Source organism: Hippichthys cyanospilos, chromosome 6 (assembly GCF_059441005.1).
Source record: "Hippichthys cyanospilos isolate Australia breed blue-spotted pipefish chromosome 6, RoL_Hcya_1.0, whole genome shotgun sequence".
In the NCBI taxonomy this organism is placed as follows: domain Eukaryota; kingdom Metazoa; phylum Chordata; class Actinopteri; order Syngnathiformes; family Syngnathidae; genus Hippichthys; species Hippichthys cyanospilos.
Genome location: NC_142374.1, coordinates 14,627,329 through 14,653,448, shown reverse-complemented (window position 1 = coordinate 14,653,448; position 26,120 = coordinate 14,627,329). Strand labels below are relative to the sequence as shown.

The following is a 26,120-nucleotide window of genomic DNA, read 5'->3' as shown; positions in this document are numbered from 1 at the left end:
CAAGAGGGTAATCACAGTGTCAATCCTTTTAGAATGACTCCCACAGGACTCCCCACAAACTGATCCAGAGTTTATCCAAGGCATGATGCTTCACTGATGCACTGTAAAACAAGAGTTTTCCTCAGACTGCTGTCAAGAACCCAGAACAGTTCAGAGTATAGTCAGCAGTCATCTCCATGGTAACGTTCATAAATTGTGTCATAGAACATCATTCCATCTGCTGTTCATCACCATCTTGCCCTTGATCCCTTTTTTATTCGAGGTTTCTTGAACAGATTGCCTGTAAAACTCTTCAGGAATGCCTCTGAAAAAGAACATAACTGATTATTAAAGAATATTTTAAAGTTGGGTGCACACATATCAATTTCAAACGAGGCAGGATGTTGCCAAAGGGCATCCAGACAGCCAGAAAGCATAAAGATGAAAGGGAGGTAGAAGAAGAAGCGATAGAAGAAGTTAGAGTAAATGTTTGCATATTTGGTAACTGTGTAGTGCTTGTAAAGTCTTTTCTTTTCTTATAATTCATTTTCACTGTGAACGATGACTTGACTCAAAACACTAAACACAACTAGGTGCTCCTCTACTTGTGTGTTCAATGGGGCCGTCTTTGGCGTCTCTGACTTAACCCAGGTCAGTTTTGATTTCTAATAAATATTGAACACGTTTGACAATTACACTCTCGACTGTTTCAGAGTATATTAGGAAGAATAAAAAAATATTATTGAGACACTATATACCAAAAGAAAAATCGATTAAAAATAATCTTTCCGGGACATCTGGGAGACAGTGGTTAGATAACTTGGATAGGAGAAAAACTCAAATCCTAACCAGTCAGAAGGAGTGGACCCAATTTCAGCCTGGTTGAGAATGAAAATTAGTAGGTATTTTATATGCTCATAATTACCATCTCGGAGGAAAATTGTAATTAATATTTTTTAAATGATAAACTATTGTATTTTAAAAGGCCTTTTGAGTTATTTTATTGCAGAAAGCCGGTCCATCAGCACACATGTCAAAAAAAGATAACCTTGTCTGTGAAAATTACTACTGTATATGAAGGTCCTTTCTAGCCAAAATGTTTCAATGTACTGGTATCTACAGGATGGTGCTTGGATTGTTAACTGGTCAGCAGAGAACGATTAATTGGTTGCAACAATGGGAATGGAATGCAGAACAACATAAAATCTTGCCGTTTTCTCCAAGGTACAATTGTTGTCTTGTAATAGCGCAAATGACTGCATTCGAAGAAAAAAAGCTGAAAATATTGGAACTCCTCCATTGTTTTCTTTATCCATAATAACAGTGTTTAGATAGCTATTGACATGCCTCCCAACAAACGCTCGCAATGGAGACACAATCCAGACCATGGTTTACTCTGTGTTGTCAACTGCACCGATGTAAGAACTGAACTGTATCGCTTGTAGGACATTGATTGGTGGTCCTTGGCAGCAGGCTACAGGTCTAATTTGTCAATTTTCTCCTTTTTCTGGCTCTTCAGAGCAAGATCTTGCTGGATAATGAACGATATCAGACACAAGATGGTCAAGATAGCCAGAGTTGTTTTAGCCTCTTATCAGTTTACACTACAGATGACTTGACGCATTTGCTTTTCTTTGCTCAATCTGCACAGTGGGAATGTAAATTCTTGACTTGAGAGATGTCTTCATGGTCAATGAACAGGCTGTGAAAACACCCTGATGCAGATATCCATAAACACACCCACTGAGGTAGTAGAATTTTTGCTATTGTATCTTTGTTTTTTCGATCCGGTTTCTCACTGAAGGTGTTGAACCACAGAGGATTAGACCATTTCAATTCAAGCCAAGACACGTTTCTCTCCACAGGAGGAAATCCAGTGCTTGTTTTAGGGATTTTGCTCGGCTGAGAAAGAATCCAAGTTATATCTTGCTGAAATATTATTTGTGTAGAGACTTCACGTCCACATGTTTCATTTTTACCACACAACATCACATAACACATCTGTCATTTGACTTTGTTTTTGCCATTTATCTTGAGCAGAGCTGCTGCAAGCAAACAGTGTTTCTCTGTTTTTGGGCCCCTCCGATGGCCTCCTGTCACACTCCCTGCTGCTGGATGAGGAGAGGGGTCGTCTTCTGCTGGGAGCCAGGGATCACATCTACCTGCTTGACCCTGACAACCTGGCTAAAGGTCCCAGAAAGGTACACAATGGCAAGGGAACGTGAATATTTATGAATGCAAAGTTGGTAGCAAAGTTTTAGTCAGTCAGCAAGATTTCGCATTAGAAGCTATGCAAAACATCTTCCGCGGTTGACAGTTTGTTTAAGATGGTGCATAAGTGTTTGGAACAGCTGGAAGAACTTCTACATCCACTTAAAGACGAGACACAAATCCCACGGGACGGGATGTCTCAAAAGTTTGAATGCACAAGAACGAGAGGAAATTTTGACAAAATTTATAAATAAGGCCGAATATGAAATTCCTAGTTTTCATTTATTTTTCTTTTTATTGAGCAGACTATAAGGAATTAAAAGTTCTAGCATGGTAATGTAAACATAGAGATTGAGGCTAGTTTTTCAGTTTTGTTCATCTTTGTCTTGTCTGCCAATATTTTACCAGCCTTTTTTGAACCAATATTAAAATTTATAAAGGCAAGCACTTTTATTTAAATTTTAAATTACAAGTCAAATCTAGTACTTTGTCATCCTACCACCAGGAGGCAATGTTTCCCACATGTTTGCATGACAAAAGCTCTTCTCACCCTAATAGATTATTTACTTGTGTGAAATAGCATACATTTTCTCCCCCGATTCCTAATATATACAGTAATAGCTGTAAATTGAGACCCATTTTGAAAAATCCGAATTGCAAAAAAATTTGAATGAATTCGAAAATTAAATTTTGACTGCTAAGTGATGAAAATTTGCTCAAAAGTAAATAATGTGCTTGATTCTAAGTAGGCTTCTTTTTTTCATTGGTTTGCACTCAGCAAGTAAGTTAGCAGTGTTGCCCTGTGAGCCAAGTTTTTGCTATGTCTTGTGAATTTGTTTTAATTATTTACTTTATTTATTTTTGTTTATTATTTGTAAGTATCAAGCGCTGAAGCCTTGTTTATATACTGCTTGTTTAAAAAAAAAAAAAAGGCAATAAATACACGTTTGACCAAACATGATGAATAACCGTGATTTCAATATTGACCAAAATAATTGTGATTGTTATTTTGGCCATAATCTTGCATCCCTAGGAGCATCCTTTATCTCTCCTTTAATGCATCAGCTATTGTTTTGGGGTATTCAGATTAAAAAAAAAAAAAAAAAAAACATTAATAATAATAATAAAAATTAAAGAAAAACGTGCATTGCTTGGTGAAAAGACAAACATACACAAACCAATTAATCCATTTCCACTTAATAATGAAAGACCAACTTGTATTTATTTATTTTTTGATAATCAACATTTGTTTATACTGAAATATAAACTGTGAGCTTTTAGACTACACTCCAGGTACATTTTGGTCAATGAGATGAAGTGATGTCAGAACAGAACACACATATGAGTCAGCCCGGTTTATTAAAAAGTGATCAGTAGGAATTGCAACTGTATTAGGCTGACAGCAACAAAGTGTGCAGTGTCATTAACGCCTAATAAACAGCCTTTCAAAAGTAATACCACTGCTCTGTCATGCCTTCACAGGGCTCTCGAGTGCTGCTAGCTAGCAGCTAATTTATGCCAGAAGTTGCACTAAACACTGGCAACAGGCAGCCTACAATAAAATCTCAGCGAAATGAAGTGTTTTTTGCGCCCTGATTTGGCAATCAAATGTGATTTCAGAACATTGCGTCTGTGCAGAAGAAAGAGTCAAAGCTGTCACCATGACATGCTTGCGGGAACTTATTCAGAATACATAAAAGCGCACCACAGCACACCACCAAAAGAAAAAACAAGTATCGCGCTGTGCAAGGACAAGAAATTTCAAGATGTTCTAATTTTGCAAGATCCTATTGTACAAGATCATGTCCCATCCCTGTAACCTAAGATGCATTATCTCAAAATTTTCAACATGTGACCATTTAGGAGCATTTTGGAGCACTGATACTATAATCTGTCCAATCTTCTAACATAAAAAAAGAGTCACTTGGGGTCACTGTAGAGTTCTTAGTAACATCTGCTTATTACAAGCACACATGGTTAACGACAGCCAGCTAACGAACCATGTCCTGACATTCAAACCCTAGCATGCAATACATTTGGACTGATTGATTCTTGCTTTCAGGTCCAGTGTATACAGTCCACGGCTTCACTGAAACACTCTCAGTATTGTTTGAACAGTTGACTGAAAGCGGCTGTCGGCGATGGGTTATTATATGTAAACACAAAATCCCATACATTCAATAAATACCCATTTGACACACTCTTCTACACAAACACACGCATGCATTTGCCATATGTTTGAGTGTTAATGCCGCCCAGGTTGACCTGCGAGTGGAGCGGCCGTGTTTATTTGATCCTTATCTGGTTGTTTTAACTCTTCGTCCAGCTCTCCGAGCGTTGCCTCTCTAGTCACTGATACCGATGCTGAGGAGATTAGTACCGCAAGTAACATATGCAAGGCCTTTAGGGACCACTTTGAGACATAACCTTGAGGTCTCTCTGTAACTTGAGACTTACCGAAAAGATGTTAAAGCACATTTCGATCATTCCAGGTGTTTTCACCTTCTTTTTGAGAGGCGTGCGTGGTTATAAAGCTATTCTAAGATCCCCACGTGACGTAGTATAACAAGGGTATTATTGATCTCCATACCTGTTAAGTCCTTTCATGGGCTTAGGCCACTTTTCTGTATGAATTCCTCGCCGGCATTTTGACCCATGAGATGTTTTAACATTGAAGGTGGTATGTTTGCATGCCTATACGAGCCCGATGAAAACGTTTGGCGATAGCTCCCCTTGGCAGGCTTTAAGGGGAGGCAACACACTAAGCGCATAAGCCTGTTATAACACATGTGTGAACATGGCGAGGTGCACCGGAGGGAAAACTTAGGTTGTGCGATGCCTGATTTATTGCAACTGCACATGGAGGTGATTGGTATTACGCTCCAGTAAAAACACCAAATTCCACTAATGTTATGCCACAACAGGAGGGAGAATGTCATCTTTTATTATGTCAAGATTTATCCCGTGATAATACAGTTACGATCTATAAACATTGTTTTTCTGTTTAAAAACCGTGAAATAGGGTTGAAATATGAACTAACTGACCAAGCAAATGCTTGTAACTTGAAAATTTCCTGAACTGGTTCACTTATGAAGCACGGTCTCACTGTAAATGTGAAAATAATCTTGCTGTCTCACAATAGATACATTGGCCGGCACCTCGCGACCGAGTGGAAATATGCAAACTGGCAGGCAAACATTTGAATGTAAGTCACTCACAGCATGCTTGCCTACTTCTAAATATCTCTTTGATCGGCGCATTGTTCCAGATATTTTCAAACAATTGCCTTGTTTCGTGTTTGTTTTTTGCCCGGTCCTGCCAGGAGTGCGCCAACTTTGTGAGGGTACTCCACAACTACAACCTGACACATGTCTACGCCTGTGGAACAGGAGCCTTCAATCCCATCTGTGCTTTCATTGAAACCACTGGTTCAAGACAAGTGAGAGAAATAAAGTGAATCCCTGAAATGTCAAGATCAAATCTTTTTCAAATCAATTATTCTATGGATTCCATTGAATAATCACCGTTAAGTTCAGACATGCCTAATTTTATATTTACAATACATGTTACAGTGTCCTTTAAGTCACTTACGAACAATGCTTCAACAATATTTCAAGAGAAAACCTTACAGTGGAGCTGCCTATTAGTTACTATTCTTGACAAGCACACTGGGCATTGTTTGCTTGGCTCCTCCTTTTTCAGTCGGGAGGAACCAGGCACCAAAATCGAGCCACTAAAGATTATTTAGTGTATATACACACACATACACATGCACACACACACGCACACACACACACACACACACACACACACATAGAACAGTGCTGTACTGCTGTTCTATACCTTTTCCACTTTACAATAATTGAACATTATTTTTATTTGTCAGTCTTTTTATAATTAATAAATTAAGTGACATCCCCCCATGAGTGGAGACCTTTGGAACACTACGTAAGTCTGTAAGAAAGGTTTGTGTAGAAAACGGTGGCCCCAACATGGTTCCGACAAAGCTTCGAGGTGGATATTTTTAATGGACTGCCAGAATTGTTGAACTAAACTCAGGCCCAATTCAATTAATTGTTTAACACATCTAAGTTTTGCACCATTCCTAACAATAAAAGCTCCTTAAAGAGCAATCACGAAAGAGAAAGCAGCAAAATCACACCTTAATATTTATTGTTTCTTTTAAATCCCGCTTTGTTTCACTGTTTGTCAGGACGGAGTGTTCCGGCTGTTGTCTGCTACAGTGGAGTCTGGCAGATTAAAATGTCCCTTTGATCCATTGCAGCCATTCACTTCAGTTCTTTCAGGTACATTGAGACACATTATACTCAAGATATGATTGCAATGTGTTGAAAAAATTTCAGTAATTTATATATATATATATATATATATATATATATATATATATATATATATATATATATATATATATATATATATATATATATATATATACCTCAACTTAATAAGGTTCTTTTGAAGATCTCAGACTGAAATTTCTTCATTCAATACAGACCAATATCTGTACGCGGGCACTGCCTCGGACTTCTTGGGCAAAGACACGACATTCACACGCTCCCTCGGCCCGCCACCTGACCAGCACTATATACGCACCGATATATCCGAGGACTACTGGATCAATGGTACACACACATTGCATTGGAAACGTATTGCATTTCTCTCCTCAAAACATCTGACACAAAGAGGCCCTCTGTGCCTGCTGGACGGATATTGGCATTCCAGCGCAGAGGACAGAGCTTGCTTATTCATTTAATGTGACTTTTTTTTTTTTTACTTGAACACCATAACTGAGCATGGCTGCCATACCTAGTGAGAAATTTACAGTTTGCAACAAAGACCATGCTGTTAACCGCATTCAGACAGCAACACATTGACCTGTTCTCACGATATCCATCCGTTTTCTATACCTCATTATTCTAGTTGACTTAGGGGTACACTTTCAACTACCAAATGTGGAGCACATATAAATAATTTACACCCATTTTTACACCTATGGACAATTTAGAGTTTTAAGTAAAATTTCCATTTCCCTGTAGCGATGAAATTCTGACTTATACTAGGGGATTCTTGTGAGTTACACTCCAGTCAGGATAAACAGTCGGGTTAAAAATGACCCAATTATGGGAGAAATCGGACCCACACAATATTTGTGTCAATTTGACCCAATTTTCTCTCTTGTTTTGCTCAAAGCAACCCAAAAAGGGTCTCGTTTTGTGTAACATAACCAAGAAAGTTGAGTTAAATTGACGGAAATCATTTGGGTGGCCCCTTTCTCACCCTAAAATTGGGTTCGCTTTTAACTTGCATTGCCACTGGTCCATTTTTAATGAGCATAATTACATTGGTGCTCCCTCCCTGCACATCGACAAACCTCTAAGTTGACACAAAAAAAGTGAGCACAACATGTTACAAACTGAAGATACTGCCTTCAGGGAATGCAAAAAAAAAAAAAATTCTGCTTGACATTACATTCCAAAGCCAAGTTAATTCTCATCAGAGCCATCTCCACAAATTTGGCGAGAATAGTGATGACTTAACTGTCCTCTGAGGTACACGTGCTTTCAATTTCGTGTGTGAAGGATTGATGACTTGTACGTCAGATTTTGTCACCCATATCGAAATCCTTTCACTTGGCCTCCACATTTTACAGCTGGTGAAAAGTTTGGCGCAATGATACCTCTCCTGCTCTTTGCTCTGTCCAACTACTATAGACAATATATACTGTATACATATATAGTCAAAGTGTGTGGACAGAGCTCATTATTTGGTGATGACTCTCTTTGACCGCATGCCAGAGAAACATCTTTTAACCACAGAACTATCAATTACCTTCTATGTGAGCAGCCATATTTTAGGCAGTTCCAATTGGGTAGTCATGTTGATGTTGCTGGCTCAACTTGCAGCGGTTGAGCTAATGTTGACGTAATGTCACAGCAACACTTTGAACTTGCCATCCCCAAGAACCCCGTTTGATAAATGACATGGTGTCGCCGCATTAGTAACATCTGATTCTTGCATTAAGGGCTGGAGGTTCTGGGCTCAGACTGGCCCATTCAAAATGTTTTAAATGTTTTAAAGAAGACATACCATTTCACCCCTATTCATCTATATGGGCGGTATATTGGCCAAGGGCATGTACACTCCTGGTAGAGTAAGAACTAAGTGGTCCTACCCCTGTTAAACTTTGACATGTCATGATCTGGGTGAAATTTCAGCTCTCGAGTGTCTTCTTTCAACTCTTTGACATGAAAAGTCAAGATGTGAAGATTAAAGGATTAGACAAAATACTGCGCGCAATTTTACATTGTGAGGACTGATTTTGTTTGTCTCACGACATACATAATTCCTTGTATATTTACCACTCAAGACTTAATTTTTTTTCTATGGAAAATGAAATTTGCCAAAATTTTCCTCTTGTGTCTTTAGAGGCAAAGTTCATATCGGCACACCCCATCGCAGACACCTACAACCCGGACGATGACAAAATCTACTTTTTCTTTCGAGAGGTGTCGTGGGAAGGCAACGACAAAAGTGTCCTGTCCCGCGTGGCTCGCGTTTGTAAGGTGAGTGAAGCTAGATAAAGGGGGAAGAGGAAAAACATCAGCGCCAGAAAAGTGCTTGATGGGAAATAAAAAATCCTCTCATACAGTACATGAAGAGAAGGAGCCATAACTCCTGGTGTCATCTGATAGGATAAGGATCTCTGTGTCATCCACTTTAGATGTGCTTTATCCTCCATACAAGGAGGCCTTTTCTCCAGAAGGTCTTGTTTTGCAGTCCAATGAAAGAGGGACTTGGTGCTGCTGTCAGAGGCAGTTAATCATGTTTTTAACCCAGCTTGTGCTCTGCGGGCACTCACAAAAGCAAACAGGGTGTGGTCACTGAGATCCTTGCAAAGTACTTTTGTTACTTGGTGATTGAGACTTTTGTTGATGTTTTTGTACCATGGGGCCTCGATTTGGAAGTTTCTCATTTTAATGAGCCGTTACATGACTTCTGCTTTGTGTTGGGATGCAAAATTTGAGCAACAAATGTTTCAGATATGCCATCATCAGTTGTATATGACCATCATCAGTTGTTAAAGTACAGCTTGTGGTTTTATTTTTGATATTCCATGTTGTGTTTTGCCAAATGTGTTATTTTTAATTTTTTTTAACCGTGAGTAATATAAAGTGATTGCCGATTTTTGTAAAGCTATAGAGGCATGAAAGAGTTTTCAAGAGGGTGCTTTTAATTCCGTTCTATTTTGCCAGATGTACAGTGTCAAGAGCTAGAAGTCAGAAGAGAAAGTCAAAAGGAAAGGATAATATTGGAGTGAGGGATTATTTTGGAAAAACAAAATACTCTTCAGATTGGGACCCTCACATTTGGGCAAACCGATCTTGTGGAGATACGTTATTAGAGCAGTGTTATGTGGTAAGCAATCAAAAATCAATGCCAAGATTTTAGCCATTTATTGACATCCGTTGGTCAGTAGTCGGGCCAAATCTCAACAGAGAAACCTGGAAATGGTCAAAATGATTAGAATTGCCACCAAACCAAATAATTATTGTGTTTTTATTCTGATGAAATTAATTGTGATTTGTTGTGTGTCTTTTTATGACAGCCATGCTGATCAAAAGTCATTGCTAAGGTGACACTACAATTTTGCCTCTGAGCTTTATAGCTATTCAGATTTTGGTTCGTCAAATGAATTATAAAATTCTTCCTTTTACCTCATGTAATGTGCTCACTTAGTCAATGCTGTTTGGTGTATTGACTTGTTTGAGATTCCTACTGTGTACGGACGGGGTCAGTGAAGACACATCCAGTGAGCTGTTTTTAAATATGAAAATACCAAAATGTTTGCCTATGAATTGCCAGTTATTTGTTGTAAGTGATGCATGTCCACATTTTGTGCATTCTTTGTTACTGTTATCTTTAGCTTTTCTGGAATATTTCAACTGAAGACAACTGAAGGCTAATTGTCCAACATTTTCCCACATAGATCAGCAATTTCTTTGCTTCGGAGGGATTACATGTTGACAGTTTAGCATTGCTTCCTCTTAAACTGATATCTTACAGCAACATTGACTGAAGGATGGGGAGTCCAAACGGATTTATGACTGATAACATTCATTTAAATCCTTGGGCGTGCACTGGACCTGGGCCAAATGAAAGCAGCCACCTGGCAGTTAGCTATTAGCGCTCGCAACTCTATTGCTGCCCAACATTCTTGTGGAGGGAACTTGTGGTGTATTTATGACATGAGATAAGGTTGGCAGGCCGACACCAAGGAGGTTTGTTTGGGTTACAGTCAGTGTCCGGGCTAAAACCGAGAGCCACAAAACAAATACAATCCATTACACACAAATGTATTTTGTGGAAATGCAACTATTATCAATCTAGGTTATAATATCATTTGGTGACATGTCTGTTTTTTTTTTTCTTTTTTAATTAGCTCTAACAATACACAACACTTCCTTGCTCCAGCCTCATCTCCTGGATGTTATTAAATGAACAAGGATGTAAGACTAGTAGCAGCAGCACAACAAACAAAGTTACTATTAAGAAGCATTCAGAGAATTTAATTAGCATGTAAAAAGGCTGCACCAGAGTTTGTCCAGCTGTCTTTCTGCGCTTTTGTTGGAATGATGACAACGGTTTTGTTTCAGAATGATGTGGGTGGCCTGAGGAGTCTGACCAACAAATGGACCACCTTCCTCAAGGCCAGACTTGTGTGTTCTATACCTGGACCCGACGGAGTGGACACACACTTTGATGAGCTACGTAAGTCCCTCAAATCTGTTTTCTTGTTAAAAGATATACGGCGTGATTGTGACTCCAATACTGGCTTCTGACACTGGGGCTCATTTGTGCTAATTACCTTTTAAGTTTTCAACACAGTCCTGTTGTGATCGAGATGTCCACCAAAGTTGAGACCAAACAGTAAATGATGAGATGTCGATGATCAGATTTTCAGGGGTAATTCTGAGCAACTTGCTAACTTGCTAAAATTGGTGAATTTTGGCATATTTGATTAACTTAGAAAGCATATGAAAAGAAAGCAATGATGAATATGCTATTTGAGGTTTTTTTCTGGTGGATCCAGAAATTAGTAATGAATGTAAAAAGTGCCTTTCTAAATGTTCTCAGGTGTTTTTCAACATGAACATTGGTCACCACTAGCCGTCAGACATTACTAGGTGCAAAAAGTGACGTTCCAAACGCCGTACGACGTTGTATGATCTCATCCGCTTGCTATTACAGAGGGAGCTTGTTTGTGTGTGTGCGTGTGTGATGGAAATAGTCAATGTAAAATGACAGAATGAATGATTTGATCATTTTCAAAATATTGTCATTTTAGACGAAATGACCTAGTTCAATCTGAAAGAATTCCTGTTTATGTTTATTGGTGAGAAAAATTTGCTCACTAAAGGTTTGTTTTGATTTTTTTTACATATACAGTATGTAAATTAATTCAGCAGGGTAAATGTTTGTTATTGTAACAAATGTTGTATTATATATATATATATATATATATATATATATATATATATATATATATATATATATATATATATATATATATATATATATATATATATATATATTTTTTTTTTTTTTTAATAAAACGTTTTATAATGTGAGAAATTGGATATTTCACAACAAATAAAAATGGCAATTCAACCCCAAATTTTAAAATGATATGTTTTGGAGCAGTAATTTCAATCCTGTAACAATCTGGTATCGTTCCATGCCTAGTGCTCTCAAAAGTGTTATACTGTAGGTGGCCTGGTGACTCCTAAGAATGTATACCGGTCTCTATTTTCACCGGGATAATTTGTGTGATAGAACCAAAGTTCACTACTTTCCTGTGTTGGAATAAAGTACATTTCTAATCTGCTTTGATACTTCAAATGTTTTGAAAAGCCTGATTTTTAGTGGTCAGGATCACCTTTTTCAGCCCTTTAGCAGCTCTTTGAAATGATATGATAACATTTAAGAGGTGCAAACCCTCGGCCGCTCTTAATTCATCGAAATCCCATTTGCATTCCTCTGAGAGGAATAAAAACAGTGCAAATTGCATTGAGGCTGACTTTTTAATATAATCTAATATAGTGCCTCAGTGGGAAAAGGTGTGATAATATCACATGTACGGTAATGAAAGCAATAAATTTCAGGGAGCCGCTTGTCTTAAATACAAATAAGAACCATGGTACTAAAAAGTAAATACTGTATCTATTAATCTTTCATGGGTGAATTTCCAGTACATTAACTGTGCGTTTTTCTTTTAGAGGACATTTTTATTCTTCCTACCAGGGATCCGAAGAACCCGACAGTGTATGCGGTCTTCACCACCTCCAGGTTTGTTTGTCATCAACACTACATGCCATCGTCTTTATTGTTATTATTTGTGAAACTTGGATCTCCTGTTGTGATCTGACTTTCAGCGCCATCTTTCGGGGTTCAGCCGTGTGCGTGTACAGCATGGCGAACATAAGGGCCGCGTTCAATGGGCCCTACGCTCACAAGGAGGGTCCGGACCACCGCTGGGTCGAGTATGAGGGGAAGATACCGTACCCGCGGCCTGGAACGGTGGGTAGGTCCTCACAACGAGGGCATTCAAAATAATAGGAAGTGATGGAAAAATTAAGGGACCAAAAAAACTGTGGATGTTTTTTGGGTACTTGGACATTGGGATGTTTTTTTGTTTTTTGTTTTTGTCTGTAGAACTAAGACCCTAACCTATATATATATACCTGACAAAATTATTGTACTTCCAGTTTAACACAGAGTAATGCAATGTACTGTGTGTTTTCCTAGTGTCCCAGTAAAACGTACGACCCTCGCATCAAGACCACCAAAGATTTCCCGGACGAGGTGGTCAGCTTCATCCGATACCACCCGCTCATGTTCCGTTCCGTCTACCCACTGGGCGGCCGACCCGTATTCACGCGAGTCCGAGTGGATTACACCCTCACACAGGTTGTGGTGGACAAAGTTTCAGCCGAGGATGGCCAGTATGAGGTTCTCTTTCTGGGGACGGGTGAGTGTGCCACTGGTGCTGATTCTCAAACTGGCCACTAGGGAGTAGTGCAACACCAAGAGTGTGTCATCAGTGGTTTTATATTGTGCAGACAGGGATAGCTTCTGGATACAATTTATACTGTTTACGTTTTACACAAGTAGTGCCTATAATCAAACAATATTGAACGCGGTTAAAGATTAAATGCAACAGAATTAAGATGTACTACACAGTTTAAACATTTAATTTAGTCTTTTTTTTAATACTACTAGGGGAGACCCTTAACACACTCGTGCAGTGGAGCCCAAGTTCATGAAGTGAGAGCTCCCTATAGTGCGTGTTTTGTGTGTTACCCTTTACAAAGCACCTGATTCAAATTATGAGCTCATCAGAAAGTTTTTAAATGTCTGATGAGGATCCAGCTCATATGAATCAGGTGTCTTGGACGGGGCTTACATTGAAAACAAGTTGGATAGGGCTTTCGAGGACCAGATTTGATCACCTCTGGACCAGACTCTTACCTGCACTTGAGGATTTAAAATGATTGATATCGTGATGATTGCACTAGATTGTGTCATTAATGGCATAACATGTGATTGATAATAAACAGCAGTATTTTACTTAAATTCTGGATTATTATTAGAAGTGTCTTTCGAGTGTCTTGTTGTAATGGTTAGTTGTTTGGGTTAAAAAAAAAAGACATTTCTTTCACAACAACTGGAAGGAAATTGTAATTATATGTGCCTGTTTGATGTAGGATAAAGATGAATTTGAAATTTCTTTCACAAGAAATTTATTATGTAGTGCTTGGATTCTGAGTTAAAAATAACTACATTAGATTTGTGCAAATGTGAATTTTGGCCTAAGCATTTTTTTTGTTTGTTTTTATGTTTTTCAAAACAAAGATATTTCATTCCTTTTGTGTCAAATTATTGGCCACATTATTTTAAAGAATACTTTTGTTTAAACAAAAAGCTTGACTTTTGGACAAAATTCCCTCAAATATTTGAAATTTCACAACAAAAGAATATCAGTGGTGACTTTAAACTGTCTGATACAGATGCTGGCACAGTTCTGAAGGTGGTGAGCATCACCAGGGACAAGTGGTCCACGGAGGAAGTAGTGCTTGAGGAGCTTCAAGTGTTCCAGGTACGATGCAAGAGAATCACACGCGCATACACATAAAAGTGATTTTGTGAACTACATGACATTGCAATGCCAGCTGTTGTGCAGATGTGTCGTGAAACTATGAACAATTTTCTTTAGAAAGCGGTCCAAAAATTTATGTTTATAATCACGTAATTATTTTGTTTACAGGTTCCCAGTCCAATTCTCAGTCTGGAGATTTCTTCCAAACAGGTCAGCCCCCATTTTACAGCTTTGCTCTTTTCTTTATTCTAATCGGGATTAAAGTGGGAAAACAATTTATCGACATGTTGGGAACTTGTGTTTTCAAGTCACAAATATTTTGCCAATGTCACATGTGTTACTCTTGTACGAAAGACAGGTGAGTCACGCAGTATATTAAATGTTTGATAATTTAAACCATATTAAAGTTGTTTACTTACATTTTATAACAAAATAAAAAAAATATTATTTTGTGGAAGGTTATGCAAGTTAATGCTGTGAAAAAGAAGACTTGCAGGAAGAAGGTTTCGTGTCAAGGAATACTAACGCAAACCCCAGATGAATAATAAAAACATATTTCTGTGATGTGCTATTTATATGAGTGAAGGGGGAATATCTATTCTAATTGATTTTTTTTTTTCATAAATACATAAAACAAGGCTTTTTATTTGGAGGCCAAATCATGTGGTGTGATTTATTGTTTTCTGGTAATGTGCAAGGATTCTCGCAATTTGAAAATTAGTTGAAGATGAAAAAAATGTTTTACTCTTTACAAAAGCCGTAACGCATTGGAATTCATTGGTCTCTAATAAATTATATTAACATAGTGCTTAAGTATAGGGGAAAAATATGCATAAATAGAGACTGAAGTAAAGTAAATCGTGGAATTAATATCAATGCTTAAAAACGAACATTTCTTCAAAATTAACTTTTTTTAAATGAGTTGGACATTATAGTACAATACAATCGAACAGTGTTTCAACAGTGATTCTTTCATGTCCCTCACGTTGATTAACACTGTTGTAAAATAGTCAAGTGACAGTTTTTATGTTTTAGGTTGGAAACCAAAGCTTAAATTTAGTAGATAGCCGCCGGTTAAAGGCTGTTTTGTGTCATGTTTCTTGTCAGCGTACTTTTGACATTTTGACCATTTTTCATCATTGGTTGCTTTAAGGGTGCAAAAAAAGTTCCTTTATTTGTTTTTTTTTTTTCATGGCCCCCAACCCGCTGGGCCCTGTTTAATCTCAGATTGTAAAAGCCCCGCTCTTCATCATGCTCATTGGACTTCCTCCCCTTTTCTCTCCCCGTGAGTTTCGAGCTCTCTCGACCACCTAGCGCCTCATTATCTCAAAGGTCAGGGGTGTCACGAGACACTTCAACCCTAATCAAAGCCGCCATTAATCTCCGGCTGCATTTTGACCTACACGTGTCTGGGGGGTGGTGGAAGTTTTGTTGAGGAACCTCTTTACCTTTAAGCAGATTCTGTGTCATCTAAAACTTTAGAGGGTTCCGTTTATTTCTGTAAATGAACCAAAGTGTATCATTACTAAAAAAAACAAAAAAAAATCGCTTAAGATAATACATTTCTGCATGCTCACAATTTTTCAGAAGTATTTTATATTTGTGTTGCATGTCTGGCAAGAAAAAAAACAAAATTAAATGACAATTGTATGTGATGACAGGACAACAAAATCGCCAATGTTTTTTTTTTTTTTTTACTTTAATTGGTTTTGTATTTAATTTTAGTTTTATTTTTGTAGTTCAATAAAAGTAATGCAAAACAATTCATAGTAATCAAAACAGGTTCTCCGTTGCAATGCACTGGTATATATGCAAGCCCAATTATTTACCAATTTTTGAGGTTTAATATTCTGCACACTGTTCAGACATCAGAATTGTCCTAAGTCACACGCTGTATGTGCTGTGCTGAAACTGAAAGCTGCTGTAAAGTATACATGACAGTGTGAATTGTGTGTGTTGCATTTGGCTATGTAGCAACAGCTGTACGTCGGCTCCAATGAGGGTGTGGCCCAGCTCGCGCTCAGCAGATGTCACCTGTACGGCCAAGCCTGCGCAGAATGCTGCCTGGCCCGAGACCCCTACTGTGCCTGGGATGGGCACATGTGCTCAAGATATGTACCGGCATCCAAACGGTGAGGACCTGCTTTATTTAGTTTTTTTTTAAACAATAAAAATTTTTTGCCACCATCTCCTGGCATCTGTAAGCAGTTCTAAATACATTTGAGAGTAGGATTTAGCTACTTACAGATTTTCCCTATTTGCTTTTTTTTTTTTCACAAGATTAATGCTTCTTTAAAAAAAAAAACATACATGTATTTGTAATATATGCAAGCCCAAATAACTGTGGGCTGCAAAGAATTATCACCTGCAAGTTAAACTAGCAGGTCAGCTACATATTATTGGCTGGCAGGGATGCTGTTTGGTGTTTTTTTTTTTTTTTCTCCTTTGCTGAAACAACATTGCTCTTTGAAAGATGATACAACATCAGTGAGTGTGTAGTCTGCAGATTTAGGGTGACAAGGGGGGGTCAATGCAAACAGACTAAGGTCAGGAGAGCAACAACGTCGCCCTGAATACAGATATTGCTGATTACTTTTCAATTTGTGACTTAAATTAATTCCATGACCAGGCTCCTCAATGAAGTTACTTGTACTGTATGTCATACCATTTTCATACACGTTCTTATGACTGCATTATTATTATTTTGAGGTGATTGGCTGCCTGACCTGTTCAAATAGCTGAAACTGAAAGTGCCTCAGCAACTCTAGTTACCACATCCACTCAATTTATCCTCATCACTCAAAGGTTTCACTTGAATACTTTAATATGTTTTCCCTTTCCACTAGGAGAGCCAGGAGACAGGATATCAAGTATGGAGACCCTGCCAGCCAGTGTTGGGATACAGAGGACAGTAAGTAGACTATTCTCATTGGTCTCATTTGGCGGTGTTGTATTAGAAGACAACATACCTTTATTTCTCTCAATTCAGGTTTTGGTCTGGGACGGGTGGAGGAGCAAGTTCTCTTTGGTGTGCAGAGCAACTCGACGTTCCTCGAGTGCGTCCCCAAATCCCAGCAGGCCCAGATTCGCTGGTTTGTTCGCAGGACTGGATCGGAACATAGGGAGCAGGTCAGTCTCCGATTCAAATTTTTCATGAGCCACTCCCAGACACCCGGTTACAGCACAGAACTTTATGAAATTGATAAATGCTTCAAAGCACCCAAAAATGCCATATCTCATTTTAGTTGAAGCATTTTATCTAACCTAATAAAGGTCAGAGTCTTGAATGTCAACACAAATTACAATAGAGCAGATCCTACAAAGTAGCAGTTAGACTCGGGATACCAATCTCTTCTTTTACAGATGAACTCCCAGCAGGCCGCAGTGCCGTAAAAAAGTAATAAAGGGCACGATTGAGAACCATGAGTTCCTGAAATTGAGTCATCATTGATTTTCATGAACGCCTTGTGCTTTGAAAGTGTCGAGCCGCAAGGACAGAAGAACATGTGCAGTTTATCACACTATGACAGGGAGTTATTCGGATGAATTGCTTTGTCATTCAGTGGCCGTTATCTTCTCAGTATCAAACTAAGAAGTCACGCATCGAACTTTGGAGGAGATTTGCGAGAGGAAAGAGTGGGTGTATGTAATGCGGAGTTCAGATAAAGAGACAAAATGTTACGCCTAAACAAAGGCAAAGAAACATGTCTTGTTCAAGCTTTGATTATGTATTCATATTGACAAACTTAGTATGCAATCTGAAATATGTGTAGGTTGGGGTGAAACGCTTTCTTGAGTAATTCAAGTACTTTAAAAAAAAATGCTCGAGGCATTTTTACTTGTCCCAATTCAAAAAAAGTATCAAGACAATTGCAGCAAGAACCGTTAATCCTCTGCGAGGAGAAAGACTATCAAAAATAATATAGACACAAATGCCTTGGTACACTTGCATTTTGCTCTCCGTAGCCTCTTGCTGTGTAACATCTTGACTAGTCTTTCTACTGCAACTTTTCCTCCAGACCCCCAGAACGTTGTTCTGAAGTCAAGTTCAGTTCTGTTCAATTCAGGGTGCTTTGCCTAACGTTCAAAACCTCGACAATAAACATTGCTTTTAAAAGTCAAGAAATGTGTTCATTGTATTACTAGTGGTATTTTCCATTCCCTTCAAACGGCAAAACTTTGAGACGTAACTTGTTAGTGATAAGAGCATTTTAAAAATAAATTAAGGCACCGTTGTACTGTTGAAATTCCACCATGCTCTCAGGATATAAGGATAAAACACAGTTGCAGAGGCCACTAATACCAGCCCGGCCCTTCATTTGTGCTGTTTATCCCCCACTCCACAGCAAAAAAGCTAAGTGTTTGGGCATTGTGTGCCACTGTGTGTGCATGTTCTTAAATTACCCCTGAACACAGCTGGAATCATAATGTGTGTTTGCTGCTTACCTGGACACAATGTGATGTTTTCATTGTGTGCATGTGTGTGAGACCATGCGGTGAGTTGTGACCAATTGTGTTAATGACAAAAAGTACTGAAGAAGGGCCTGGGCTCATCTTCCCCAAGGAAGACAGTTCAAGAAAAAAAAAAAAGAAGTTAAAACTATGCAATTGAAAGATTTGTTTTAGCTTTTTGGCTGTTTTAAAGAAATTTGGTGGCCCTTTCATCTTTCAATAGTTCCTGTATTCTATGTCGCCCTTGGAAAAATTGTTTGGGTACCCCAGGTATGCACGGGATGCTAACTCCAGTCTCAATGTTCGTCTACTTTTCTTCCTCTTCCACATGTGGCACAAATTCTACCATCTCTTCCTTCGTCATTGTTTGCCTCTAATCAAGTTCTGTTCCTCATAAAAAGTCTGCCACTAGCCATGTGAGCGGAACTGACTTGTCTGCGCTTACGGTGTGTGAGTGGTCACCTCAAGAGACTGGAATGTTGGCCCGTTACAATAATTAACAACAGGGAAAACAAAAATGGCATCGGATTTTTACATCTAGATGACAATATAGACCGGAGGGGTAGGAAGTATCTGCTTTTGGAGGGAGTCGCAAGGGGCCCCATTTTTTTTTTTTTTAAGCTAGAAGCTGGATCCAAAAAGACCTAAGGTGACAAAAATGAGAGCTTGCTCACTCAACATACCACCCACAGAGCAGAAGCACCACCCAAAATTGAATGATTTGAGCTCAAGTGTGACAAGTGGATATTAGGCGAGGTGTAAATCTTTAACCTTTGTGTATTTCAACCAAAACATGTCAGAGACACCTGGGAATTGCTTTATATTGCAGAAAACAGTGCAAATCTCTCCCTCAAGAATGCCTCTTAAACAACCAATGAAATACTGTATGTGGTTTCATGTCAATGTTAAATACCCACTTAAAACATACAGTGATGTGAAATTCTTCTGGTGGTTAAAGCTGTCTATTAACCGTTGTTCCAGCAGAGCTTTTAATGAAATGCCTTGCTATAAAAGTGCTTTATTGCTTCTGAAAAACACACAATTTTGACTTAAATGGCTGTAACCAGACGGTGATATATGTACCATACTCTCAGTCTGTTATGCAGTTGCCTCTAGGGTCTTGCTGACATGAAAAAGTGAGGGAAAAAAAAGGAGAGATCCATGGATCCGCTACCTTAAAAAAAAAAAAAAAAGCAGGATACTACCACGATGGTGTGCTTCTACATGGCAATATAATTACAATGGTGTGGCAAACAAATTTTTGGTCAGAAATGAATGATTTTAACACATAAAAGTTTGCAAAAGTTATGTTGAAAAACACCTGGGAATATTTTAATTAAAAAACAACAAATAATATGAACTACAATGAAAGATCAATAGTTTTGATTCTTTAGTCAATAGTTAAATTGGTCTGAGGTATTTTTTTTTTTTTGTCCAGTTGGGTGAGTGCGTACTTTGTAAGAGAGAGTACATCATGTGCAGTAAGATACCACACCGCCCAGTGAGGCAGTCACTCAATCTCAGACGTCGACACAATGGCACAGTGTAAACAGATCGAGTCACATGTGGAACAATTTCAGCTCCACAAACAGCCCAGATGTTTGTTTGTGGAAAAGTGCTGGAGGGAGAAAAAAGAACTGTGAAATATGCCTCAGGTAAAACCACATAAAAAGAGGACGAGGCATTTAAGATGAGTCAGAGTTGTGGACAGGAGAGTAGAACTCAGTTGACAGATTGAGTGAGAGAGAGAAAAGCTATCCATGTGCCAAAGACATTCCTGAAAACACTGCTAACAAGTAACACGGTACACCCTGACCAATTCAATGCACTTCCTGTTTCGGGGTTCATTCCCATTTTTTGTACACCTGGATTTCTCATCAGGTTCAAGTTGCTGTCTTGTACAAACCGAGCATATAGAGTTTGGATGCTTATTTGTGACTTGACTAACTCCTTCTATTTATTCTCCTGGGTGTATGGGTGTCATTCGCCAAATTTATTGAACTCTGAGTTGATTAGGTTTGTTGGGATAGCATTCCTGTCCTCCAAGATGAAAACAAACCAACAAAAAAGCGAGTAGCAGAAATTCTTGAGTGTGGTTTCAATTTGCAAGTCAAAATGAGTATTTTACATCTTGTTAAAACACATAGCAAAGGTGGAAATCACAGATTTTAGGTTGGTTTTTTTTTTAGTTTTTCAGAACCACATAAACTAAAAAACTTTGCTTGATGCACTAGCTAGCTAGCTAGCTCTAAGCTTCTGCTAGTGAATATTGTCGCTGTTCACAATGCAGACTCGCTCCTACATCACTATTCAATGCATCCATTACAAGAAATGAGATAGACTTCCAACAAATATCCTCCTCAAGTCATAAAAGATATAATTAACACAAGAGAGAGAAACCATGCTCGCTACTAAACCATCCTACAATTAAAACTTATCAGTGAAAGACCACAATTAAAAATCTGTAATCAAGTACACTTCTAAAGACGGCTGGCTGGAGCTGTGTTATAGTGGAGAGTATACAAATTTGGAGTATACAGATTTTAATAGCAAAATAGTAGTCTATTTAATAAATGTCTGAAGAGAAAATTGTACAAAACAATTCTACATGTGAATTATTACGGCTCATGTAAACAGGGAGAAAAGGCCTTAATTAATTTCTGATTTTTACAGTACAATCGGTATTTATAAAACCCATAGTTGTTTCTATTTCACAATGAAGGGAAATTATGGTATAAAACAAAAAACTATAATATAAAAAAATCCATATTGTAAAAATATGATTAGAATTAAAAAAAAAATACAAAGTATGCACTTTCAATCTAAAATTCTAGCCAAATTCAACTATGAAGTCTTCTTTTTCTCACAGGTCAGGCTGGATGACCGCGTCATCCAAACAGATCGAGGCCTCCTGATTCGCTCCCTGCGCACGTCAGACGTTGGCGTGTTCGAGTGCGAAGCTCAGGAGCACACACACTTCACACACACGCTCCGCCGACTCACGCTGCAACTGGTCCCACACGGCCACCTGGACCGGAAGCCCAAGGTCGGCGAGGACTCCATGACGGAGCTACGACACGGTCACCGTTACAAAGACTACTTGAGGCTTATGAGCTCCCCTGTGGGCTCCCTGGAGGAGTACTGCGACTCCCTCTGGCTCGAGAAGAGACCGTCGAAGGCCCGCGGTCGAGCCTTGGGAGTCGGCAAGTGGAAGCACATGCAGGAAATGAAGAAGAGTAGGAACAGGAGGCATCACAGAGAGAAGGAAATAGGAACTAGAAAACTGTAGTGGACAGTGGACAATGGAGAAGGCTGTAGAAATGGCAGGACATAGAGTCTAGAAGGCCAAAAATGGAAAAGTTCACAGATGACTGCAAACAGTACTTAGAAGGCAGTTTTTTGTATTTTCAAGGCTCTGTAGCAAAATGTTACGAAAAGCTTACCTATTGCTTAATTAATTAACTCTAATGTATATAAATGGCGAGAATCCTACCCCCCAACAAAATTGGTACGTAAAGTTGTAAATAAAAAAATAAACAAAAGTCTTGAAGTGGGAAGAACATGGCAACATTTTGTGGACAAACTTGAGGGGCAATAACAGAGTGTCCTCAGTTTACAACATAAATCCATTTGAACGGTGTAAAAGCAACACAAATTTGCATATAAGTTGAAAAAAGGCATGACATTTTGCTCCATCCTTTGAACAGGGTAAAAAAGTAACAAAATGCTGTGGACCAACAGGCAAATAACGACATAGCTCAATTTATAACAGAATTCCATTCGACTGCATATTGCCATTGTAACCTAAATTCATTAGGTGTATTGGCCACATTGTTTTAGCAGCAGAAGTGGGCATTTTGCAAATTTTTTGCTGGTTTCTCATTCATTATTCATCCACCATTTTTTATATGCCGAACCAAACTGTAATTTGGTCCGTCCATTGTTTTATTTTAGCTACATCTCCATCATCACTTCGTCACCATTAAATGGGGATTTAACACATTTTTGCAAATTCTTCGTTCCTCTGCGAGACGGGTGCCCATCGGGGACTGACTGACAGAATGCCGTGGGCAAGACATCCCCTCTGATGTTTTTCCCACCTATGTTATCAGTAACTTAATTGCATCATTACAATAATTATTTTGCATGAAAAACAAAACTGTAGAAATAACTGTTAATGACCACAAATTCTAAAATAGGTAGCTTTGAGAATGAGGACCACTTTTTATTACATTTTTCAAGTTCTTAGATTTTGGTTTCAGAAAATATAATTTTAGAAAATAGATAGAAAATAGATAACACACATAGACATATCTAGAACACACATACACACATTTTGAACAGCTGATATCAGCTTGTTCGAACTGAGTTACGTCTCCTCTGCTGGTAGCACCAAAGTAGTGCAAATCAAATTTGCTGCACAGGTGGCACAACATCCACCTAACAGCCAGCAATGTATTCATCAATTGTTATACCTATGTGTTTTTTGGTCATTGGGAGACTTTGGGCTACTGTCAAATTAGTGGTCACGACAAAACGGTTTCCTCTTGGAGATAACAATGCATTCATGTTGAATGACTGTAAATATTTGTATAACTTGTACAGGAAATGCAGGCACACCTCAATACAGTGAACCACCACCCTGCCGCAAATAGACAATGAGCGAGTAATTGAAATTCACACAAACCTGTCATTTAAAATAAACAAAACGCCACAAAATGATCACAAAACGTGTTTCCCTTTAGTCAAAGCCACAGCATTAAAATAAAGCTCCTTCTCTCATTTGTGATTGGAACCAAGGCGTCAACAGTGTTCAACATTCAGTAATCCCTCATTTATGTATGAGTTGATGGGTACAGGAACCTCACCACAATAAGTGAATTCCTCAAAGTAGGATTTTTTTCCCCTTTTGGACATTGTACGCATATAAATAAAGTATAAAGTAATATGTTTAATAAAGCCTTGTCTAAATTTCTTCCCCATGCCCAGTAGTCTCCTAACTGTAGTACGGAGGCTAAGCAGGCATGTGTCTCCTTTTGGGCACAAGCTTTATTTTCTTTTACAACACACAACATAGAGAGCGCCAGAGCATGGTTGAGGGCCGCTAACTCTCCCCAACCCAAAAAGCGTCAACTCCCAGCCACCGTACTGATGATCGACACAGAATGACGAGCAGTGGTTAAATTTAAGTAAAAGTGCCAGTATTTGTGGTTGATTAAGGCCAGATCTCAACAGGGTGTTAGATTGGTTCAGACTTCATGTCAGACAGAACCACGGGAGTGTTACTGCCGTAAATTGGGTAGGAGGTGCCGCAAAACTGTGACGTAAAGTGTTGTAAATACTGCATCTATGGTATTATGAATAGATGACGGTCGACAAATATTTTTGAACATTTTGCAATTTAGTTAAGCCACAAAACACGTGACATAGCGAGGGATAACTGTATTCAGAATAAACATGATATAGATTGTCCCCAAAAATTGCAAATAAGTGAATTCACGAATTCAAGTGGGGGGGTTTACTGTAAAAATAATGTATCAAATCTAATTTGTTTCAGTAGTTTATTTTAAAAAGTGAAATTCATGCAGATCCTTTAAAGACATCCAAAGGCCATTTTCATTTCTAGTTTGTGTGTTGAAAATAAATTCAACTTCTTGAAATAATAGTCAATTAATTTGGGTTTTTTATTGTTTCGTTGCCAGCTAGAATCGACATAAAAAATAATCATGGGATATTTGTGTTGTAAATTTACAGTTCTGTATGAGTTCCAGTTTTTTAACTGAATTGTTCAAATAAATCATGCTTTCACAATGTTATTGAGATGCACCTGTACGGCTTGTCCAGTGTTGTTTAATTCGTGCTTTTATTATAAACATGTCGGCTGTGATGTCAAGGGCAGCCAATGTTATATTTTTGTACTGTCGGATCTTTTGTTTTTGTCAAAACTATTTAAATAAACATGCCTTGCGTGCCTAAAACCTCAACATGGCCCTTGTTGTCTACAAATAAATGTAAGAGGTGTGCAGTTTCTAGAACACCGTACCTGGAGAATTGGTGCATTGGCCTTTATCCAGGTGCCCCAATATAGCATTGCAGGTCCCTGGATGCTGTACGTCTGGATGATTCAGGACCAGCTGCTCACTTATTTACTCAAGGAAAAAAAAAAGTTGCTGTGTATGTAAAAGCATGTGATCACACCAAGGCTTCCTAGAATAAGCAGATAAGCATCTTCACGTGTTAGCGTTATGAAAACCTCAATAGTATCCCATGGTGTAGTTATTAGTGAAAGTTATTTGGATGAGTTACACCTCAAAGCCCTTCTTGGGTCTAAAAAGTGTCTTAGAATGGGGCTTTATGAAGAACATTACTATGATCCTTCACAGTGATTCTTCAGGTCTCCTTATGAATAATTTAACACTTCCTCAGTTGCTCATTGTTTATTTATTGATAACTCGCAAAGAACAAACATATCCAGCAAAAACAGAAACCACTCCATGAGGACAACATCCTCATTCTTCTGTAATTATTTTGGGGTTTCCTTGAAGGGATCTGGAACTCAGACAGAAGCAGCGTGAAAGAAAAGTGTGGAGAAAAAGCAGTAATTTGATGTGATTGAGGTAATGAGCATGTTGGACTGGTTAGAGAGCCGTGTAGTGGGTTTGCGAGGAACCCTCACTGAGATGGATGTAGGTTGCAAAAATTCAGATTCCACTAGGTCAGCTTCAAACTAGGAAAATGAAACCTCGAGTTAAAAACGAAATTTTCCCCATGACTGGTTTTCAAAGCGAAACGTTTGTAAACTGGTGTCAAGTTTTCTATTGAAATGTTTGGAAATTCAATTCATCTGTTTTAACTTCAGAGCATTGTATTTACCTTTTTGTTTTAAACATTTTGAGGCGCAAATACAAAAGTGAAATCTAAAATGATAGCGTTTGTTAGCAAATCACCATGCAATGTTTTTGTCTTAAGGGTACTGTTTTAAAGGGACAGAAATGTTCAAGTTTGGTGGGGTTGTGGCTGCTAGCCTTAAATGCTTCCACAACGTGGAGTAGCTTTTATATTGAATTGTGGGAGGGTGCAAAATAAAGCACAACGTTCAAAGTTTTGAGCCATTAGCAGGCATGCTATGTTTGTTCAGAAACCAAAACGAGTGTGTAATTAGACTTAGAACCTTTAAAAATAATAATTTTGTTCATCAAATTAATTGTAAACTGCTTGTTCATAAGCAAGGTTGCACTGTTGCCATAATCTGCTTTATTTGTGAACTTTGAGACAATAATCAAAAAGTGAAAGCCGGCT

At 38.4% G+C, this 26,120-nt stretch overlaps 1 protein-coding gene across 1 annotated transcript in view; it reads left to right on the top strand.

Moving 5' to 3' along the window:
• sema3d (sema domain, immunoglobulin domain (Ig), short basic domain, secreted, (semaphorin) 3D) overlaps positions 1-24,805 on the top strand; it is a 41,172-nt gene extending 16,367 nt beyond the window's left edge. Inside the window, exons 3-18 of the mRNA XM_088416756.1 lie at positions 2,020-2,180; positions 5,334-5,396; positions 5,514-5,630; positions 6,405-6,498; positions 6,706-6,834; positions 8,639-8,775; positions 10,867-10,981; positions 12,490-12,559; positions 12,646-12,790; positions 13,019-13,241; positions 14,281-14,369; positions 14,538-14,579; positions 16,344-16,501; positions 17,216-17,280; positions 17,359-17,498; positions 21,691-24,805. Of these exons, the coding sequence (XP_088272882.1) occupies positions 2,020-2,180; positions 5,334-5,396; positions 5,514-5,630; positions 6,405-6,498; positions 6,706-6,834; positions 8,639-8,775; positions 10,867-10,981; positions 12,490-12,559; positions 12,646-12,790; positions 13,019-13,241; positions 14,281-14,369; positions 14,538-14,579; positions 16,344-16,501; positions 17,216-17,280; positions 17,359-17,498; positions 21,691-22,110 (2,168 nt within the window). The 3' untranslated portion in view covers positions 22,111-24,805. The remainder of the gene's footprint in view (positions 1-2,019; positions 2,181-5,333; positions 5,397-5,513; positions 5,631-6,404; positions 6,499-6,705; positions 6,835-8,638; positions 8,776-10,866; positions 10,982-12,489; positions 12,560-12,645; positions 12,791-13,018; positions 13,242-14,280; positions 14,370-14,537; positions 14,580-16,343; positions 16,502-17,215; positions 17,281-17,358; positions 17,499-21,690) is intronic.
• The last annotated feature ends 1,315 nt before the right edge of the window (positions 24,806-26,120 follow it).